This window comes from Fistularia commersonii, chromosome 11, assembly GCF_037954325.1.
Source record: "Fistularia commersonii isolate RoL2024-O1a breed Wild chromosome 11, RoL_Fcom_v1.0, whole genome shotgun sequence".
NCBI lineage: Eukaryota > Metazoa > Chordata > Actinopteri > Syngnathiformes > Fistulariidae > Fistularia > Fistularia commersonii.
In genome coordinates this window covers 12,604,966-12,623,430 of record NC_141294.1, presented here as the reverse complement: position 1 = coordinate 12,623,430, position 18,465 = coordinate 12,604,966, and the positions used below count along the sequence as shown (strand labels likewise).

The 18,465-nt window shown below is 42.2% G+C and overlaps 1 protein-coding gene across 1 annotated transcript in view; it reads left to right on the top strand.

Annotated features, from left to right (window-relative positions):
• LOC147229517 (uncharacterized) overlaps nt 1-18,465 on the top strand; it is a 37,365-nt gene that overhangs the window by 6,201 nt on the left and 12,699 nt on the right. Inside the window, exons 2-8 of the mRNA XM_086155005.1 lie at nt 10,018-10,145; nt 12,099-12,201; nt 13,444-13,492; nt 15,036-15,080; nt 15,200-15,282; nt 16,336-16,432; nt 16,592-16,734. Of these exons, the coding sequence (XP_086011131.1) occupies nt 10,079-10,145; nt 12,099-12,201; nt 13,444-13,492; nt 15,036-15,080; nt 15,200-15,282; nt 16,336-16,432; nt 16,592-16,734 (587 nt within the window). The 5' untranslated portion in view covers nt 10,018-10,078. The remainder of the gene's footprint in view (nt 1-10,017; nt 10,146-12,098; nt 12,202-13,443; nt 13,493-15,035; nt 15,081-15,199; nt 15,283-16,335; nt 16,433-16,591; nt 16,735-18,465) is intronic.

Sequence of the window (18,465 nt, the reverse complement as noted above, 5' to 3'; positions counted from 1 at the left end):
CCAGATGCCCTTCCTGACGCAACCCTCTACATTTATCCGGGCTTGGGACCGGCACAGGGAGACATCGCTCCGTGCCCCCCCAAGGCAGGCTTGGAGAGACATGGGCCAGTGCCGCTCTGAGACTGCATTTCACACTGATAATTGTGGGTAAGCTGATTACCCCTTATAGTATTTGTATGACAGGCCAGTATCTCACAGCTTGTAAAATTTAGTATATTATCTTTTTGGTTGATGACAGTATATATAAAGTATGTATATCTGAAAGTGGAATTCCCTGTGAGATCCTGAATGACTGTGTTCTATTCCTTTTGGCTGCTTTCTTCAGGGGTCACCAAAGCTACCCACTTGCCTCCTTTTTGCATGATCCGGCTGAATTGCTTCAACAAATGGAGGTGCAGTTAAATGGTCTTAGCTTACAGAGCTCTTTCAGAGGTCAGGTTTCAAAGCGCTTTACACAAGATAGCATCCCCCCAATTAGACACACACACACATACATACACCGATAGCCATCAGGGGCAACTTGGTGTTCAGGGTCTTGCCCAAGGACAGTTTGACGTGCAGACAGGTGGAGCCAAGAATCAAACTGCCACCCTTCTGTTCGGAGGGAAGCCCATTCTACCAACTGACCCACAATGCCTCAGTGCAACCTACATGTAATCACAGTGGATGACACTAAATACTGCCCTGTGTAACAGAGCTGGATTCCTCCACCATGCACCATGCAGGGGGATTGCTGAGAGACCCACTGTTCAATGGTAAATTCAACAGCCAGTTGCTGCAGCTGTTCCAGCTGTCTCAGAACAAACTATGCCTTTTGCCCCAAGTGACTCAGTTGACAGCAAGCCCAGTCCTCGCAGTTCCTGCTTTTTCTGCCACAATCATCAAGTATGGGATGGAGCATCACATTTCAATAATGGCTCCCTGTTTTTTTTTTCAATTTGGACGCCATCTTTATACCGCCAAACTGGCTAAAGCAGAGTTCGCCAGAACAGAACAGCTACAAATTGTGCTGTCCTGTTCTCCAATAGCCCATGCACCTTGCCTTTCCTTATTTTATGGTTGCAGTTGGAAATGGAACCAAACTCCTGGAGAGAGCTTCGGGGTGAAAGGCATAAGATGGATGTGGAGATACTTGCATAGTCTCAGCAGAGTGCCAGTGTGTTAGAGTTTGGAGTAAGGTTGACAGGGGTTTGTTTTCCCGGAGGTGATTTCCACTGTTGTGAGAATTTGGAACCCATCCACATCCAGGTTTTTTCTGTAAACCAAGACACTTTTATTTTCTTTGTTGGATTTTGTGCATGGCTACCTCTCACATAGTACACCTGTTGCCCCCTCTCCATGAAGTGCTGAGGGGCAAGAAGGATAATGAAGCTTTGGACTAGTGCCTGGAAAGGTCCAGGCATTTGAGGGTGCACCTGTCTTCTGCTGTTCTTAAAGCCCTGACAACCGACGGCTGAGATTTCGCAATGGGAGCAGTGTGCGGGCATTAAGCAGAGAAATATAAAATTTTGACAAGTGTTTTGGCCCTTACTTTGCAGTGTTCATCTTCAGTGCCCCTGCTGATGGAAGGAGCTTTTCACTCAAAACATCATGATACATGGCCCCATTCATTCTTTACTTTACACAGATCAGTTGTCCTGGTCCCTTTGCAGAAAAACAGTCCTGAAGCATGATGTTTCCAACCCCATGCTTCACAGTAGGTATGGTGTTATTTGGATGCAACTCAGCATTCTTTCTCTTCCAAACATGACAAGTTGAGGTTTACCAAAAAGTTATATTTTGGTTTCATCTGACCATATGACATTCTCCCACTCCTCTTCTGGATCATTCAAATGCTGTCTAGCCAACTTCAGACGGGCCTGAACATGTGCAGGCTTAAGCAGGGGGACACGTCAGGCACTGAGTCCCTGGCGGCGTTGTGTGATACTGATGGTAGCCTTTGTTACTTTGGTCGCAACTCTCTGCAGGTCATTCATGAGGTCCCCTCATGTGGTACTTGGATTTTGCTCACTGTTCTTGTGATCATTTTGACCCCATGTGGGGAGCCCCAGATCGAGGGAGATTATCAGTGGTCTGGTATGTCTTCCATTTTCTAATGGAAGTTGATTTCCTCACACCAAGCTGTTTACCTATTGCAGATTCAGTCTTCCCAGCTTAGTGCAGGCCTACAATTTTGTTTCCGGTGTCCTTTGACAGCTCTTTGGTGTTGGCCATAGTGGAGTTTGGAGTGTGACTATTTTAGGTTGAGGACAAGTGTCTTTTATTCGGATAACCAGTTCAAACAGGTGCCTAAGGCGCCTCTTACAAAAGAAGTTACAGAAGAAGGCCCGTGAGGGACAGAAATCTTGCTTATTTGTAGGCAACCAAATTCTTATTTTCCACCTTAATTTGCAATAAATTCTTTAAAAATCAGACAATGTGATGTTCTGGAATTTTTTTCACATTCTGTCTCTCATAGTACAAGTGTACCTATGATGAAAATTACAGGCTTCTCTCATCTTTTTAAATGGGAGAACTTGCACAATTGGTGGCTGACTAAATACTATTTTGGCCCCACTGTACATGAAACATATAAATATAGTATATTCAGCCCTACGACTGACTGGCGGCTAATCCAGGGTATATCCTGCCTCTCACCCTATGACAGGTGGGATAGGGTCTAGCATCCCCGTGACCCTTAGCGCAGGATAAGTTGCAGAAGATGGATGGATGGATGGATATAAATGTATCCACATTTTAAACTAGCTCTATATCTTTTAACTCTTTTAGATAATTATCCATCCATCTTCACTGCTTTTCCAAAGTCAGGCCGAAGGGGCAGCAGCTGAAGCAGATAGGCCCAGACTTCTCTCTCCCCCGCCTCATGGTCCAGCTCTTCTGGGAGGGTCCCAGAGCGTTACAAGGCTAGCCTAGAGACATAGTCTTTCCTACATGTCCTCGATCTTCCCCGTTGCCACCTCCCAAATGGACATGCCCGGAATACTGTCCCTTTTTGTGGCTCCTGCCACGGGACCCGACTTTGTTTACCCGATGTGTTCAGATTATCATTCAGGGAAAAACGTCACAACAGCCAGGAACTAATCAAGCAAGAATGGTTTATTCAAAGTCAGGAAAATTCACTTACGAGATATCCCGGCCCAGAATGAATGTCACCCCAAGAGGATCTTTCAACTTCTCTAGACACCCGCTGAGACGCGTCCAGTCGAATGTGTAGATGAAGAAGTTCTGGCCCAGAACCAAAGGATCAGGCTCATTTCATACCTCTTGATCAGAGGGTCGGAGGAAGTCTTGATGAACTTCCCCTGACCCCCCGGTTTTACGCTCTCTCGAAGTCGAGGGTTGGAAGAAGACCTGATAAGGACTTCCTCCGACCCCCTGGCTCCGATCGATTACCCGCAGGGGGTGTCATTGGAAAAGCACTCGGTTGTGCATTCCTTGGCATCACGTGATGAGGTCTCGCAGTTACATTTTAACAGTCTTTGCAACTGATAGTGAAATAATGGTGTGAGGTTGGAGATTCTACAATTTGATGAGGGGATTTTGCAAGTCCCTCTCTTGATGTGTGTATCCTTACGTCACACAAGGACTACAATCAAAATAAACAGTAAATACAATGAATGCATGGAAACATAGTGCATTACAATTATGACACAAAATCCTAACAATACCTCCCCCAGGGCTTACAGAAGGCATCCTGACCAGATGTCCGAAACACCTCATCTGACTCCTCGCTATTTGGAGGAGCACCGACTCTACTCTGAGCCCCTCCCGAATGGCCAAACTTCTCACCTTGTCTCTAAGGGAGAGTCCAGCCACCCTGCAGAGAAAATTCATTCTGGCAGCTTGTATTTGCAATAGCATTTTATAATAACATTTTTTCGGTCACTACCCACAGCTCGTGAGCATGGGTGAGGGTAGGAACATAGACCAACTGGTAAATTGAGAGCTTTGCCTTCTGACTCACCTCCCTCTTCACCACGATAGACCGATACAGAGTTAGCATCACTGCAGACACTGCATCAATCCGCCCTTCCCTCTTTCTTGAACAAAAATCCAAGATACTTGTACTCCTCCACTTGGGCAAGAGACCTCTTCCCCAACCCAGAGAGGGCACTCCACCTGTTTCTGGTTGAGCACCATGGTCTCAGATTTGGAGGTGCTTATCCGTATCCCGGCGGCTTCACACTCGGCTGTGAACCACTCTATGAACCCTTTTACAACCAGGACGAAAATCACACTGCTCCCACTGCATCCAAAGTTCAACGACCCAGCGGGCCCTCTTCCCCAGCGCTGCTGAGTAGACCTTACCAGGGAGGCTGAAAAGTGTAGATGGACCACACCCTCCTATCCCCCTTTTTAAAAAGGGGAATCACCACCCAAGTCTGCCAGTCCAGTCCATTGCTGCGTCCACGCAATACTGCACGCCAATCCTTGTGTGTCAGCCAGGATAGCCCTACAACATCCAGAGCCTTGAGGAACCCAGGCCAGACCTCATCCATGCTAGGGACCCCACACCTGAAGAGCTTTTTGACTGCTTCAGCAACCCTGGAAATAGGTGGGTGGAAATACTCTGTCCACCAATTTACAATGTCTAATGTTGGATTCAGTTGCACCCTACTCCCACTGTACACGGTGCTGACAGAGCACTGTTTTCCCCTTGTCAGCCACCGGATGGTGAACCAGAATCTCCTTGAAGCCATTAGGAAGTCGTTCTCCATGGTCTCCCCGTACGTCTCCTTTGCCCGAGTTTTTGCCTCGGCCACCAAGAAGCCGCATGCTGCTTGCCCTGCCAGTACCTGTCAGCTGACTGTAGGGCGGAGTCTGATAGGACTCCTTCTTCAGTTTGATGGGATCCCTCACTACTGAGGTCCACCAGCGGGTTCGAGGTTTGCCGCCCCGACAGGCTCCGATCGCCTCACGGCCGCCGCTTCAGTCTCCCACCTGGACAATGGAAACACAGAACATGGCCCACTCGGATTCAAGGTCCCCTGCCCTCCTTGGGACGGGGTTGTAGTGCTGCCGGAGGTAGGAGTTGAAACTCCTTCTGAAAGGGGATTCTGCCAGACGTTCCCAGATGACACTCATGTTACGTTTGAGTCTGCCAAGTCTTACCGGCATCTTCCCCCACCATCAGAGCCAGCTCACCACCAGGTGGTAATCAGTTGACAGCTCCACCCCCTCTCTTCACCTGAGTCTCCAGGACATGCGGCCGCAAGTCCAACAACGCGACCACAAGGTTGATCAAAAAACTATGGCCAATGGTTCATTGCTGCCAAATGCACATACGGACACCTTTATGCCTGAACATTGTATTTGTTACAGATGATCCGTAATGAGCACAGAAGTCCAGTAACAAAACACTGCTCGGGTTCAGATCTGGGGGGCTGTCCCCCCCAATTGCATCCTTTCAAATTGTGAAGTCTTTGCTCACGTGACCTTTGACATTTCTCGGTATAACGAGGGAGTCCCCAGTCTCTAGAAACCCCTCTAGGGACCCCAAAAAGTGTGGGTAAACTGAACTGTTGTTGAGTGCATAGCTGCAAACAACAGTTAGAGCCTGTCAAGCCACCTGAAGAGGGAGGGAGGCTACCCTCTCAACCACCAGGTTGAACTCCAACGTACAGGTGCCAAGTCAGGGGGCAATCAATATGCCCACACCTGCCTGGTGCCGCCCACCTGGGGCAACTCCAGAGAAAAAAAGTGCATCAAGGTGAGTCTAGTTGGAATCTCTCAGCCTCGTGCACCAGCTTGGGCTCCTTCCCTGCCAGAGTAGTGACAGTCCATGTCCCTACAGCCAGCTTCTGTAGCCAAGGGTTGTACCACCAAGATCCCCCACTCTGGCCTCCACCCAGCGCACCGAACTCCCTTGGCCCTTCCTATGGGTGGTGAGCCCAGGTGAAGAGGGACCCATGTTGTACTTTTGGGCCGTGCCCAACCGAGCCCATTGGGAGCAGGACTTATAAGTACCTCTGTATCATTCTGACATAGACTTCATTTGAAATAACTATATATCCATAGATTCTAAAATTATCAAAAAAAATTTAATGAACATTTAGAATAACTTGAGTTTGGAGTGTAACTTTAAAGGTCAATGCTGAACAGCCAAAGAAATGTGGAATGTCTGAAATCTTTTGGAGTTTGTCCTGGAATAAATTTAAGAACAGTCATTGTACTCTGGTTTTAAAAGTTATTGCTTAATTGTTTGTAAAAACATGTAGAAGAAATTGAAAAGCAACAGATCTTCAGAACCAAATTAAGAATTTAATCAACTATAGAAAGTCCATAAAACAGAGCGGATGAAGAAGTGATAGGCAGATTTGGTATACAGGATAGGAACACGGAGGGCCGGATGGTGGTAGATTTTGCAAAAAGGATGGAAATGGCTATAGTGAACCCCCTTTTTCCAGAAAAAACAGGAACATAGGATGACTTATAAGAGCGGAGGTAGGAGCATACAGGTAGACTACATCTTGTATAGACGAGGTAACCAGAAAGAGATCGGTGACTGCAAAGTAGTTGTAGGTCAGAGTGTAGCCAGACAGCATAGGATGCTGGTTTATAGGATGACTCCGGTGACAAGGAACATCAAGAGGACAAAGGCAGAGCAGAGGACAAAGTGTTGGAAGCTGAAAAGGGAGGAGTGTTGCATGTTTTTTCAGGGAGGTGTTTAGAAAGGGTCTGGGTTGTCAGGGTGAGCTTCCAGATGATTGGACAACAACAGCTAGTGTTATCAGGGAGACAGGTAGAAGAGTACTTGGTGTGTCAACTGGACGGAAAGTAGATAAGGAGACATGGTGGTGGAATGAGGAAGTGCAGGCGTATATACAGAGAAAGAGGTTAGCAAAGAAGAGGGATACTGAGAGGACTGACGAGTACAGACAGGATTACAGGGAGATACAATGTAAGGTAAAGATAGAGGTAGCAAAGGCAAAACAAAGGGCGTACGATGACTTGTATTCTCGGTTGGATAGTAAGGAGGGCTAGAATGGTCTATACAGGTTGGCGAAACAGAGAGATAATGATGGAAAGGATGTACAACAGGTCTGGTTGATTGAAGATAGAGAGGGTAATGTATTGACAGGTGCTAGGCAAGTGATGGAAAGATGGAAAGTGTACTTTGAAGACCTGATGAATGTTGAAAATGAAAGAAAGGCAAGGCTAGAAGACTATTGTCGACCACAAAGTAGCAAAAATTAGTAAATGTGAAGGGAGGAAGGCATTGAAGAGGATGAAGAGTGGAAAAGCAGTTTATCCTGATGATATACAGATGCAGTATTGGCATTGAGAATGCTAATAGATGAGTAAAGAGGCCAGGCTTAGAGGCCAGAGGGAGCTGCATTGTGCTTTTGTAGACCTAGAAAAAGCATATGACAGGGTGCCAAGAGAGGAGCTCTGGTATTGTATGAGGAGGTCTGGAGTGGCAGAGAAGTATGTTAAACTGGTGCAGGACATGTATGTTAACTGTGAGACAGTGGTACAGTGTGCTGTAGGGGTAACAGAGAATTTCAAGTTGGAGGTGGGACTCCATCAGGGATCAGCTCTGAGCCCCTTCTTGTCCACAATGGTGATGAACAGTCTGACAGATGAGGTTGACAGGAATCTCCATGGATCATGATGTTTGCAGATGAAATTGTGATCTGTAATGAGAGCAGAAATCAGGCAGAGGAAAATCTAGAGAGGTGGAGGTATGCTCTGGAAAGGAGAGGAATGAAAGTAAGTCATAGCAACACAGATCATATGTGTGAGAGGAACTCAGTTGGAACAATGAAGCCACAGGGAGTGGAGATCAAGAAGCTGGAAGATTTCAGTTACTTGGGGTCAACAGTCCGGAGCAACGGAGAGTGTGTACAAGGAGTGAAGAGACAGGTCGAAGCAGGTTGGAATGGCTGAAGAAAAGTGTCAGGGGTACTATGTGATAGAAGACTATCGGCCAGAATTAAAGGAATGGTGTACAAGACAGTGGTGAGACCAGCGATGCTGCATGGACAAGAAACTGTAGACGGATGCTGGAATTGGAGCTGCCAGCCAAGAGGTTTCGAGGAAGACTGAAGAGAAGATTTATGGACGTAGTGAGAGAGGATATGAAGGTAGTTGGTGTGAGAGAGGAGGATACGGAGAAAAGGGTGATAATAGCAATGACAAGAATTACATAAATAAATGAAAATGGGCAGGATGCATGTGGGCTGGGACCAACAAGGATTAGAAAGACTGCAAAGTTAGGGCATGACATGTGAGTGGGTGAGGTGGTGAATGGGGTATGGTAGTGAGGCTGTGGAAGCAGCACAGATGCACCTCAGGCCGGTTAGAGTGGTGTGCCATCCAGTTTGCTGTTATATAGTCTGATGGCCATTGGCACAAAAGAACGTCTAAAGCGTTCAGTACTGCACTGGGATGGGATGAGCCGTTGGCTGAACAAGCTGCCCATCAGCTACACCTCGTCATGCAGGGGGGTGGGAAGGATTGTCCAGGATATCTCCCAGTTTGCCCTTCACCCTCCCCACTGCCACCAATTGAAGATGAGCCAGGTTTAGTCCCACCACCGAGTGGGGTTTTCTCACTATATTGTTGAGCCTATTCAACAGTTTTGGATTCTCAATCGCACATTTATACAATTTTCATTCCCCTTTGAAATATTATATATATATATATATATATATATATATATATATACACACACACATACATACATACACACATATATATTTTAGAGATGATATATACATATATATATAAACACACACATATATATATTTTAGAGCCTATATATATCCAAAGCTGTTGAATAGCCTCAACAATATAGTGAGAAAACCCCACTCAGTGGTGGGACTAAACCTGGCTTACATATATCACTGTACAGGGAAACTCGTTTCTACACTGTACACGTGACAATAAACTCTTTGAATCTTGAATATGCAGAAACATAGGCGGAAACAATAAAGAAATTAATTTGGTAGTCTATGATTCAAATCAGTAAAATATATGGTTTAAAGATTCTCAAGGGATTCTTTCTGCTGCAAGCTACAGTCTAATTCCAGGCAACAACTAGAGTTTATCATATATTCTTGTATGGTATTACAAATATAAGAAATACAAATGATCACAAATCATTTCGATTGGTCATAGCCTTATTTGTTATAAAAAAAAAAAACCTCTGTACAGTAAGTCGCACGCTCGTGTTAAAGCAATTATTGTGAAAATTATGTGAAAATTTCGACTTTGATGAGCGAAATTACACTTGCTGTGCGCTACTTTGTAGTCGACAACAAAAATCCAAATTATACAGTGGATACCTAAGTATTTTCAATAAATCATGATAAATGTGTGCTTTGGCTGTATTCATTTAGTTTGTTTATCTAACTATTACTTAAATTTGGATATTTTAGCAATTATCTGGGTCTCAATTTATTAGCTCAGCTACTGAAGGATTTGAGGCTCATCATAAGTGAATGAAACCGATGTTGGCCTCTTACAACTATTGATTCATTTATACAGATCACTTAGTCACTTTCTCGCACTCATGATTACAAACATACGCAGATGTACGCCTGTCTACGTTTTAATTTTCAACGTTGTTTTTTTTGGGGGGGGGGGTGCTGTATTAGACTTTACCGACAATATGCGAAGGCTCATGAACGCAGCATGAGAGGATGCGTGCACTGTGCTGACGAGACGATGCCTTTCGAAACAGCTGGTGGTTTCTGTCAGCGAACATTTCGTATTCATGGCGAAATGAATAGGATTTAAAGTTGTAATTGGACTAGACAGTGACTGAGCACGATTTGATTTAACGCAATTGTGTTGTTCCAGTCGTCGTCGGGAAATGTGCTCGAGTCGTTTCCACTTTCTAAGCAGCTGTTAATTAAGACACTCGACGCAGCCGGCGGCTAATGCCAGCTAGCTTACTATATACTTCAGAGCAAATAACTTTTGTTTGTCGCTTTGCGAGGGCTATCAGACGAGTTTTTTGGTCGGTGTCGACATGACGCATGTCCATTATAAATTCTCTTCTAAACTCAGCTATGACACGGTGGTGTTTGACGGCCCTCACATCACGCTTGAAGACTTGAAGAGGCAGATCATGGGCAGAGAGAAGCTCCGGGCCGGGGACTGTGACCTGCTGATCACCAATGCGCAGACAAGAGAGGGTAATGAAACACTTGTATTGATGGATGAAAATGTAACTTTGCAGAAAGATTGACTTTTTGATATTCGAAAACACGTGTTATATGATTGCTCGTTTTAAGGTCCTAGCAGGTTGCGTCACCACTTCCACTTTGACACTATCCAGAAAAGTGAGACCAGGGCACCTCGTGAAAGGCCCACATTCCTGCTGCATTTATGCTCCGTGTCCTGGATTAAATGACTGTTCAGTGTAGGCGAATAAGCCCTGCCATTGCAATGCTTGCAAATGTCCCGGGAGAAGTGCACAATTAAAATAGCATTGACGGCTCTGTAATTGGTGAAGTCGTAATTGTCATATTGACATACACCCAGATAGTTAAATGTAGCATATTAACACAAGGAACCAAATCAAAAAGTGCACATTTTTTGATTTAACAGACTTGGCACACAGTTTAAAGGTGGTAACTGGTGGGAATCATCTGCCAGACCCTTCCTGTCCCACACTATGTAATTATATTTTCATCGAATTTTGTTCTAAAGTACATACATACATACTTTACAAACATACAGACAAACTTCTGACTACATCTGATAAATGTAAACAGGAAGAATTATTGAAATTGGCCCTTCCTTTAATTGTCCCTTAAAAAAAATTGATCACTAATTTGTAGATTAATTTATCCGTCCATTTTCTGCCCCTTTCACTGGTGTCAGGTTCTAGGGGCAGTGGCCTAGGCAGAAGGCCTAACCTTTCCTCTCACTCGCCACTTCATCCAGCTCTTCTGGGGTAATCCTGAGACATAGTCCCTCCAGCGTTTCCTGAGCCTTCCCCAGGCCTCCTCCTGGTGGGACTTGCCCGGAAAACCTCACCAGGGAGGTGTAGAAGAGGCATCCTGACCAGATGCTAGATTTATTAGATTTTAAATATATATACATACATATAAACATACATATATATATACACTGCTCAAGAAAATAAAGGGAACACTTAAAAAACACATCCTAGATCTAAATGAATGAAATATTCTTATGAAATACTTTGCTCTTTACACAGTTGAATGTGCTGACAACAAAATCACACAAAAATGATCAATGGAAATCAAATGTATTAACCCATGGAGGTCTGGATTAGGAATCACACTCAAAATTAAAGTGTAAAAACACACTCCAGGCTGATCCAACTTTGATGTAATGTCCTTAAAACAAGTCAAAATGAATCTTGTGTTGCTTCCTGAGTGGACACTATGATTTCACAGAAGTGTGATTGACTTGGAGTTACATTGTGTTGTTCAAGTGTTCCCTTTATTTTTTTGAGCAGTATATATATATTTATATATATGTGTATATATATATATATATTATTTTTATTTTTGGCCACACTACTTAATCACTTCAAACACTTCAAAATTTCTACTTTGAACATGTATCTTTCTTTGTAGATGCTGTCATGGAAGGCATAATTAATTGATCAAATTCACCAGACTGTGTATATGAATCTCTGCATCTCTGATTTTTGAAAATCAAATTGAATTCAAAGGAGTTAGACTGAAATAAGTATTTATGTCTAACAGGATTTAAAAGAATACAATTTTGGCAACTCATAGCTGCTCAAACATGGTTTTAAATTCAAGATATGCATTAAGACAAAAAAAAAAATCCTAACCAACAGTTTTGGCCATTACCGTAAAACTCCTCACTACAAACACCTTTTAGATAGGCCACTCGAAATAGTACTAATAGTAATCAATGAATGTGAGATTGTCTTCTACACAACTGTTCTAAATAAGAAAGGCCAGACACTTTTGGGAAAAATGTGCTCAAGTGATTGATTCATGCTACATGGCTACACTTTCAAGGTCTCTTCACATTGTAATCCTTTACTGTCCATGTAGATATAATTCTTTTTCCCTAAAAACCAAAACATTTGATTAAAAAAGCAAACTGAAAACACTTGTTTGTGTATTGCCCCATCTTAGAGTACACAGGTGAGGATCTCATCCCTAAAGGTTCGTCTGTGATTGTCAGGAGAATCCCTGTCACCAGCAGGGCCAAATCAAGCAGCAACAACAAGACTCACATGTAAGTGTCCCATTTAAAAGTGGCTTTCAGATAGCAGACTGCTTAAAAAAAAACAACATTGATTCTAAAATTTAACAAACTGCCGTCAAAGGCGGCAGATGCTGTGGTAGGTTCTATGCATTTTCTGCTTTTAATTGTGTGGTAGACTGATTCTGACACATTAATTTCAGGAAATACAATTTAGATGCAGTATTTGCTTTAAGAATGTTGAGAGGAAAGTACAGCGTAAGTCCGAGGGAGCTACATTGTGCCTCTTGTTGATCAAAAAATAATATATGACAGGGTGCCAGGAGATGACCTATTGTACTGTTTGAGGAGGTCTGGAGTGGCTGAGAATTATGTTAAAAGTGGTGTAGGACATGTGTGAGTTCTGTGAGACAGTGGTCAGGCGTGTCAGAGGTAGGATAGAGGAGTTCATGGTGGAGGTAGGACTACAGTCATGGCCAAAAGTTTTGAGACTGACACTTTCACAAATTCTGCTCCTCCAGGGTTTTTAAGTGTTTGCCAGATGTTTCTATGGTTGTGTCATTCTCAAAACTTTTTGTCATGACTGTACATCAGGGATCAGTTCTGAGCCTCTCCTGTTTGTGGTTGTGAACAACAGGTTGACAGATGAGCTTAGAAAGGAATCAGGTGCAGATAAGTGTCAGGAGTAATTTGTGATAGAATATCAGCCATACTGAAATAAAAAGTATAACCAACTATGGTGAGACCAGTAATGCTGTATGGTTTAGAGACAGTAGCATTGAGGAAAACACAGGAAGCAGAGCTGGATGTAGCAGTGATGAAGATGTTGAGGTTCTCTTTGGGAGTGATGAGGACAGATAGAATAATGAATGAGTTGGTCAGACAAACAGCTCATGTTAGATGTTTTGGAAATTATGTCAGAGAGGCCAGACTGAGGGTTTGGACATTTACAGAGGAGTGTTATATGTATGTGTAAATATGTTGGTAGGAGGATGCTGTCATTGGAACGGTCAGATAGGAGCCCTCGAGGAAGAGCGGAGAGGATTCAAGGATGTAGTGAAGGAGGACATGAAGTTAGTATGAGAGAAGAGAGTACAGAGAATGGGGTAAAACTGAGTAAGTGAATTCGCTGTGGTGATTCCTGAAGAGAGCAGCGGTGAAAAATGACAATTACGATAGTCATGTTGCATAATTCTACACCTACGCGCCTACGTAATTTTTCAAAATGGACTAGCATGTTTTTTCTTTCTGAATACTTGATTTTATTTTTTTCAGTGAGCGATCAGACATCCAGAGTCACCACAGCTTTGGAACCATCAAAGCAGTATGTAACAAAACATAATTCCACAAGTGTTTTTTTTTTTTTCTACAGTTTGAACATGTATATTCTGCAGTTTAGCATTCATGTATTTTTTTTGTTGTTTTTTTTAATAACAATGAAATATTCTAAGAAATAAATATACTCTAGAAGAATGCACCACTAGCTTTCTTTTTTTCTCACTCAGTTAATAATAAATCAACTGTAAAACATGAAGTATAATAGATTGCTATAGTAGGGTCAGTATGAATAGATATATTCTATTAATAAAGGATTAAAACTCATAGAAAAATAATAAAACTGCACAAAGCTGTTTATATGTGAAATTGGTATCTATCATGCTTGATAACCTAAGTGTTTTAGTGGCAGTCGCAGCCTGGGAGGGTCAGATCATATCATGCAGCCCCGTTACAGTGCTGCTTCTGCTGAGTCACTATGGTGCATTCCCCCCTCAATGAGCAGCTTTCTGTTTCCTCTCAGAAAGTAACTGGTATTATTTCATCTTTTTTTATTAAAAATGTTTTGAATTTTATTAGATTTTAATTCAGTCACAAACCTGTTGTCAGGGCTGTGTTTGGGAAGCCATACATGAGAAAAGATTGGCAATGTAATTTAGAAACTCTTAAGTGTTGTTTGATAAGTGATTAGTGTGTGTATTTAAGTGACAGACACTTAAATCAACCACACTGAAACAAGGTTAACTAAAGCTCTGGGCTTGGGCTCCTGTTGAGCCATTTTTTTCTTTTTGACTCTTCAGTCATACTCCCATCCAGTACTCTTATTAAACAACATAATTTAATGATGATGGAAAGAGTCATTATAGTCTGCAAATAAATTCACTGTTAAAGAATGAGTGCTTTATATCAATATGTAACTTTCGGTGTTGGAACAAAGAGATAGTGGTCAATACGATTGAACATAAACCACAATGCCAAAGAACTTGAACTTCAAATTCTTAGGTTACCTTCATTACAGTAGTGAGGTCACTGGAAAAAACTTTTGATTTTTTTGTAAAGTCATATTCAGTACGACTAGTGTGTAAAGTTGTAGCGACTGATTACCTTTGTATCGTCTGACATTTGAAAGTGTAGTGTGTGTACCTTAATCTTTGTTCCATGTTTCCTTTGTGCTAAAGACAAAGAAATCACTCTGGAAATGATGGATTGATAGATAGGTAGATAATGAATGAATGAAAGTTTGTTTCTGTGCTAATTGAATACTTATTTCACTTTTAAAAAGTTATATTGCCAGAAAAGCTGGTTGTATTGGATGTATTGGAAGCAGGCCAGTGTACATGGAGAGCAGTGTTCAAAGCAATAAAATGTTGGTGCCCAAGGTGATTTGATCTCTACTGTTTTAATGGCAGTACTGTTTGATGAACGAGAAAAACTGCTAGCATGACCAAAGGCATGATACTGAAGGAATGAGAAACTGGTTAATTTTGACCACACTGTGCAATTCCTTTTAGTTTACTAGCACACAACTCCCAATGTTCTCATATGGCATATCTTTAAATTGGTGAAGCTAACTTTGTGATTTACTGTAACAGATGGATAACCAGAGCTCTTCTAGGACTATGTCCTTGTTCTCCAAGGTAAACATTTGCATCATTGTTAACCGTCACTATATATAGCCTGTATTATCTAATTTTGACTGAGTAATGATACAGGCTTCTGGCTTTTTACAAAGACATTCTCATTTGTATGTATGCAGATGGCTAACCTGGCGACTGTGGATGTGCCAGAGGTTGATAAGCTCAAAGTTATGATGAATCAGTCCATCTATGATCCTATGAAGTGAGTCATTTGTGGGATTCTATTTATTTTATTTATTACACTGACACAAAGCTCTTCTGTCATCCTCTGTCATGAATTTATTTCATTTTCAAACTTGTTTTTTTTTTTTTTTTTTTATTCATTAATCTGATTAGTTGCAGAATGAGTTGTAACTGCCCAAATACATATCTGGTAATGTCGACCAGCAAAATGACATTTGTGGCCTTTGACCAATTTTACATGAAGTCTGACATTGTACACGGGGAATAAAATGTCCACATTTACACTATATCCTGATTTGGCCCAAATCTTTGGATAAAGGCTACAGCTAATTTTTCGCCTATCATTTCACAAAGAAATTATGAATTTTACGAAAGTTTCTCTGTGTTAATCAGTCTACTTGTGATCTCCCCCCACTTTTGAATGGGCTTTGGATAACAGTCCTCTCAAGGCTGTGTGTATCATGTTGTTTGTGCACCTTTTTCAACCACTCTTTTTCCCTCCATTCAACTTTCTGTTAATAAACACCCTGCAAAGCATAGTTTTTTAGCAATGTCCTTTTGTATCTCACTCTCCATGTGGAGGATGTCCACATTTTTCCATTTTTTTTAAGGCATCTGTCAAGGCTACAGACTACAGTCTTTCCCATAATTGTGTAGTCAAGTATCCAGACCAAGAGGCCATTTAAAGGTTCCAGAAACCTTTCTAGATGTTTTGGGTTGTTAAGCTGATTAAGAGTACCAGTACAAAACAATGAGTCTAAAATATTCAAGATTTTCACATTGTTCTATTTTTTCATCAGCATGAATATATCACTGTGTATAAATTAAAAAAAATAAGAGTTTAAAATGCATTACTGAAATAAAGAAATGTTTTGATGATATTCTTAGGTGTGTGCACGTGTGTTTGTATGTGTGAGTGAGAGAGAACATTTTTCATAAACAATCCAGCCGTTATGATGAATTTGTAGAATATCACTCACTAAGGTTGGTAATTTCTCATTGCATTAGTACCCCCTGCAGGTTTTCTTTAACTCTATATGTACTGTAAATGCCCTAGCATTTCTCTGTCCAGTTACAGCAAGAAGTTGGGTGCTGTCCTTCCGGCAAACTACACTTGCTATCGCTGTGGAAATACTGGACACCACATCAGGAATTGTCCAACAAGTGGGGTAGGAGCAACATGTGATACATTATAGATTAGGTCTCAACATGTCATGGTGTTTACTAATGTTGTGTGTAAGTGCATTTCTTCAAAACATTAGTGCCAATGGTCTTTAAAGCTAGATAAGTTCCTGCATTGTGTTTTGAGATGTAGGTGTTTTTGACAGCAGGATAAAAACTTTGAAGCTCCTCTAAGGATTAAGAAGAGCACAGGCATCCCTCGTTCCTTTATGGTTGAGGTGGATGATCCCAACATAAAGGGAGCCATGCTAACCAGTTGTGGACGTTATGCAATTCCTGCCATAGACGCGTAAGTGAAACAAAACACCCAATGTATCTGTGAAGGGTTAGTTCTGACTCAGAACTTTTTCAGTCAAAAAAGCTCCTCATATAAGGTGTCACAGGTTTATCTTATTAAGCTGTGATTTCAGATATTTGTGTCCAGCCCCTCATTTTTTGAAATGTCCTTTTTTTTCCAAAATTTATTTCTTCGCTTTTATGCAAGTGGTCCTTGCTATTTGAGATCAATAGGTCCTACCTACATATAAAACTACATATCATCTTTAATCACAGTCAGTCTGTTTTTATACTGAGCTACTCAAATGTTTTCATACAACTAATGAGCTTGAATGCACGTGTGGTGTTGGGTTATGTGATGAAGTTGTAACCTTTCTGAAACAGACACTGCCTAATGAGCATAATCATGGTACTTGCTAATTTAGTTTCAATTTTTTCTTTATAAAACTAGAGATGAAAATATGAAAAACAAGTTTCAACTATATAACTTGAGGTTTTGTATGTCAAGGGTCTGGATTGGCAGCTGAGTGATCCCATTTTTTTTTTCAGCTGACTGGTGTTGATTTACAACAGTATCCAAGCACAGGGAAATGGCAATCCCTATTATAAAAAAAATGGGAAATATCAGCTGATTTTGAATTTAATGGCAGCAGTACATCTCGAACAGGACAATGTCTACCTTCTTCTCCTTTTGTCCTTCTGGCTTTTCCCTTCAGGGGTAGCCATAGCAAATCAACCCTCTCCATCTAACCCTATTCTCCATTTCCTCCTCTCACATCAACTAACTTCATATCCTCTCTCACTTCGTCCATAAATCTTTTCTTTGGTCTTCCTCTAGACCTCCTGCCTGGCAGCTCCAATGCCAGTATTCGTCTACCAGGATATTCACTGTCCCTCCTCTACATGACTGAACCATCTCAGCCTGGCTACTCTGACCTTTTCTCCAAAACATCTAACATGTGCTGTTCCTCTGATAGTCATTCCTGATCACAGGAATCTCACAGCTATCCATCCTGGTCACTCCCAAAGGGAACCTTAGCATCTTCATCTCTGCAACCTCTAGCTCTGCCTTCTGTCTTTTCATCATTGTAAATGTTTCTAGGCCATAACATACACCACTGTGTTGCACACCTTTCCTTTCATTCTGGCTGATAGTCTTCTATCACATAGTACCCCTGACACTTTTCTCCACCCATTCCAACCTGCTTGAACCTGTCTCTTCCCCCATTTTCTACACTCTGCTCTGTACTGTTGACCCAAGTACCTGAGATCCTCCAACTTCTTGATTTCCACTCCCTATAGCCTCACTATTCCACCCAGGTTCCTCTTAATCACTCAGACATATTCTCTATCTTGCTGTGAATCACCTCCACTCCTTTCCTGACCATACCTCCACCTCTCTAGATTTCCTCAACCTGTTCCCCATTCTCATTACAGATCTCAATGTCATCTGCAAACCTCATGGTCCGTGGAGATTTCCTTTCAAAAAGATTCCTGGCCCCAAGCCCAGTACACTAGCCTTGTTTGCCTGTTCAGTTGCAGCCAGCGGGGTCCACGTCCTCTCAGTTGCCAGGATGGGTGGCGCTTGGGCTACAAGTGGGTCGCTTGAATCCAATAGCATCATCTCCAATCTGACTTTGGCACACTTGTACTCCTCTGCCAGACTGTAAATGGGCAGGTGTAGCATCCCTTTGCTGTAGAGCCCAATACTGCTGAAGCACCTGGGAAGGCCAAGCCACTTCCT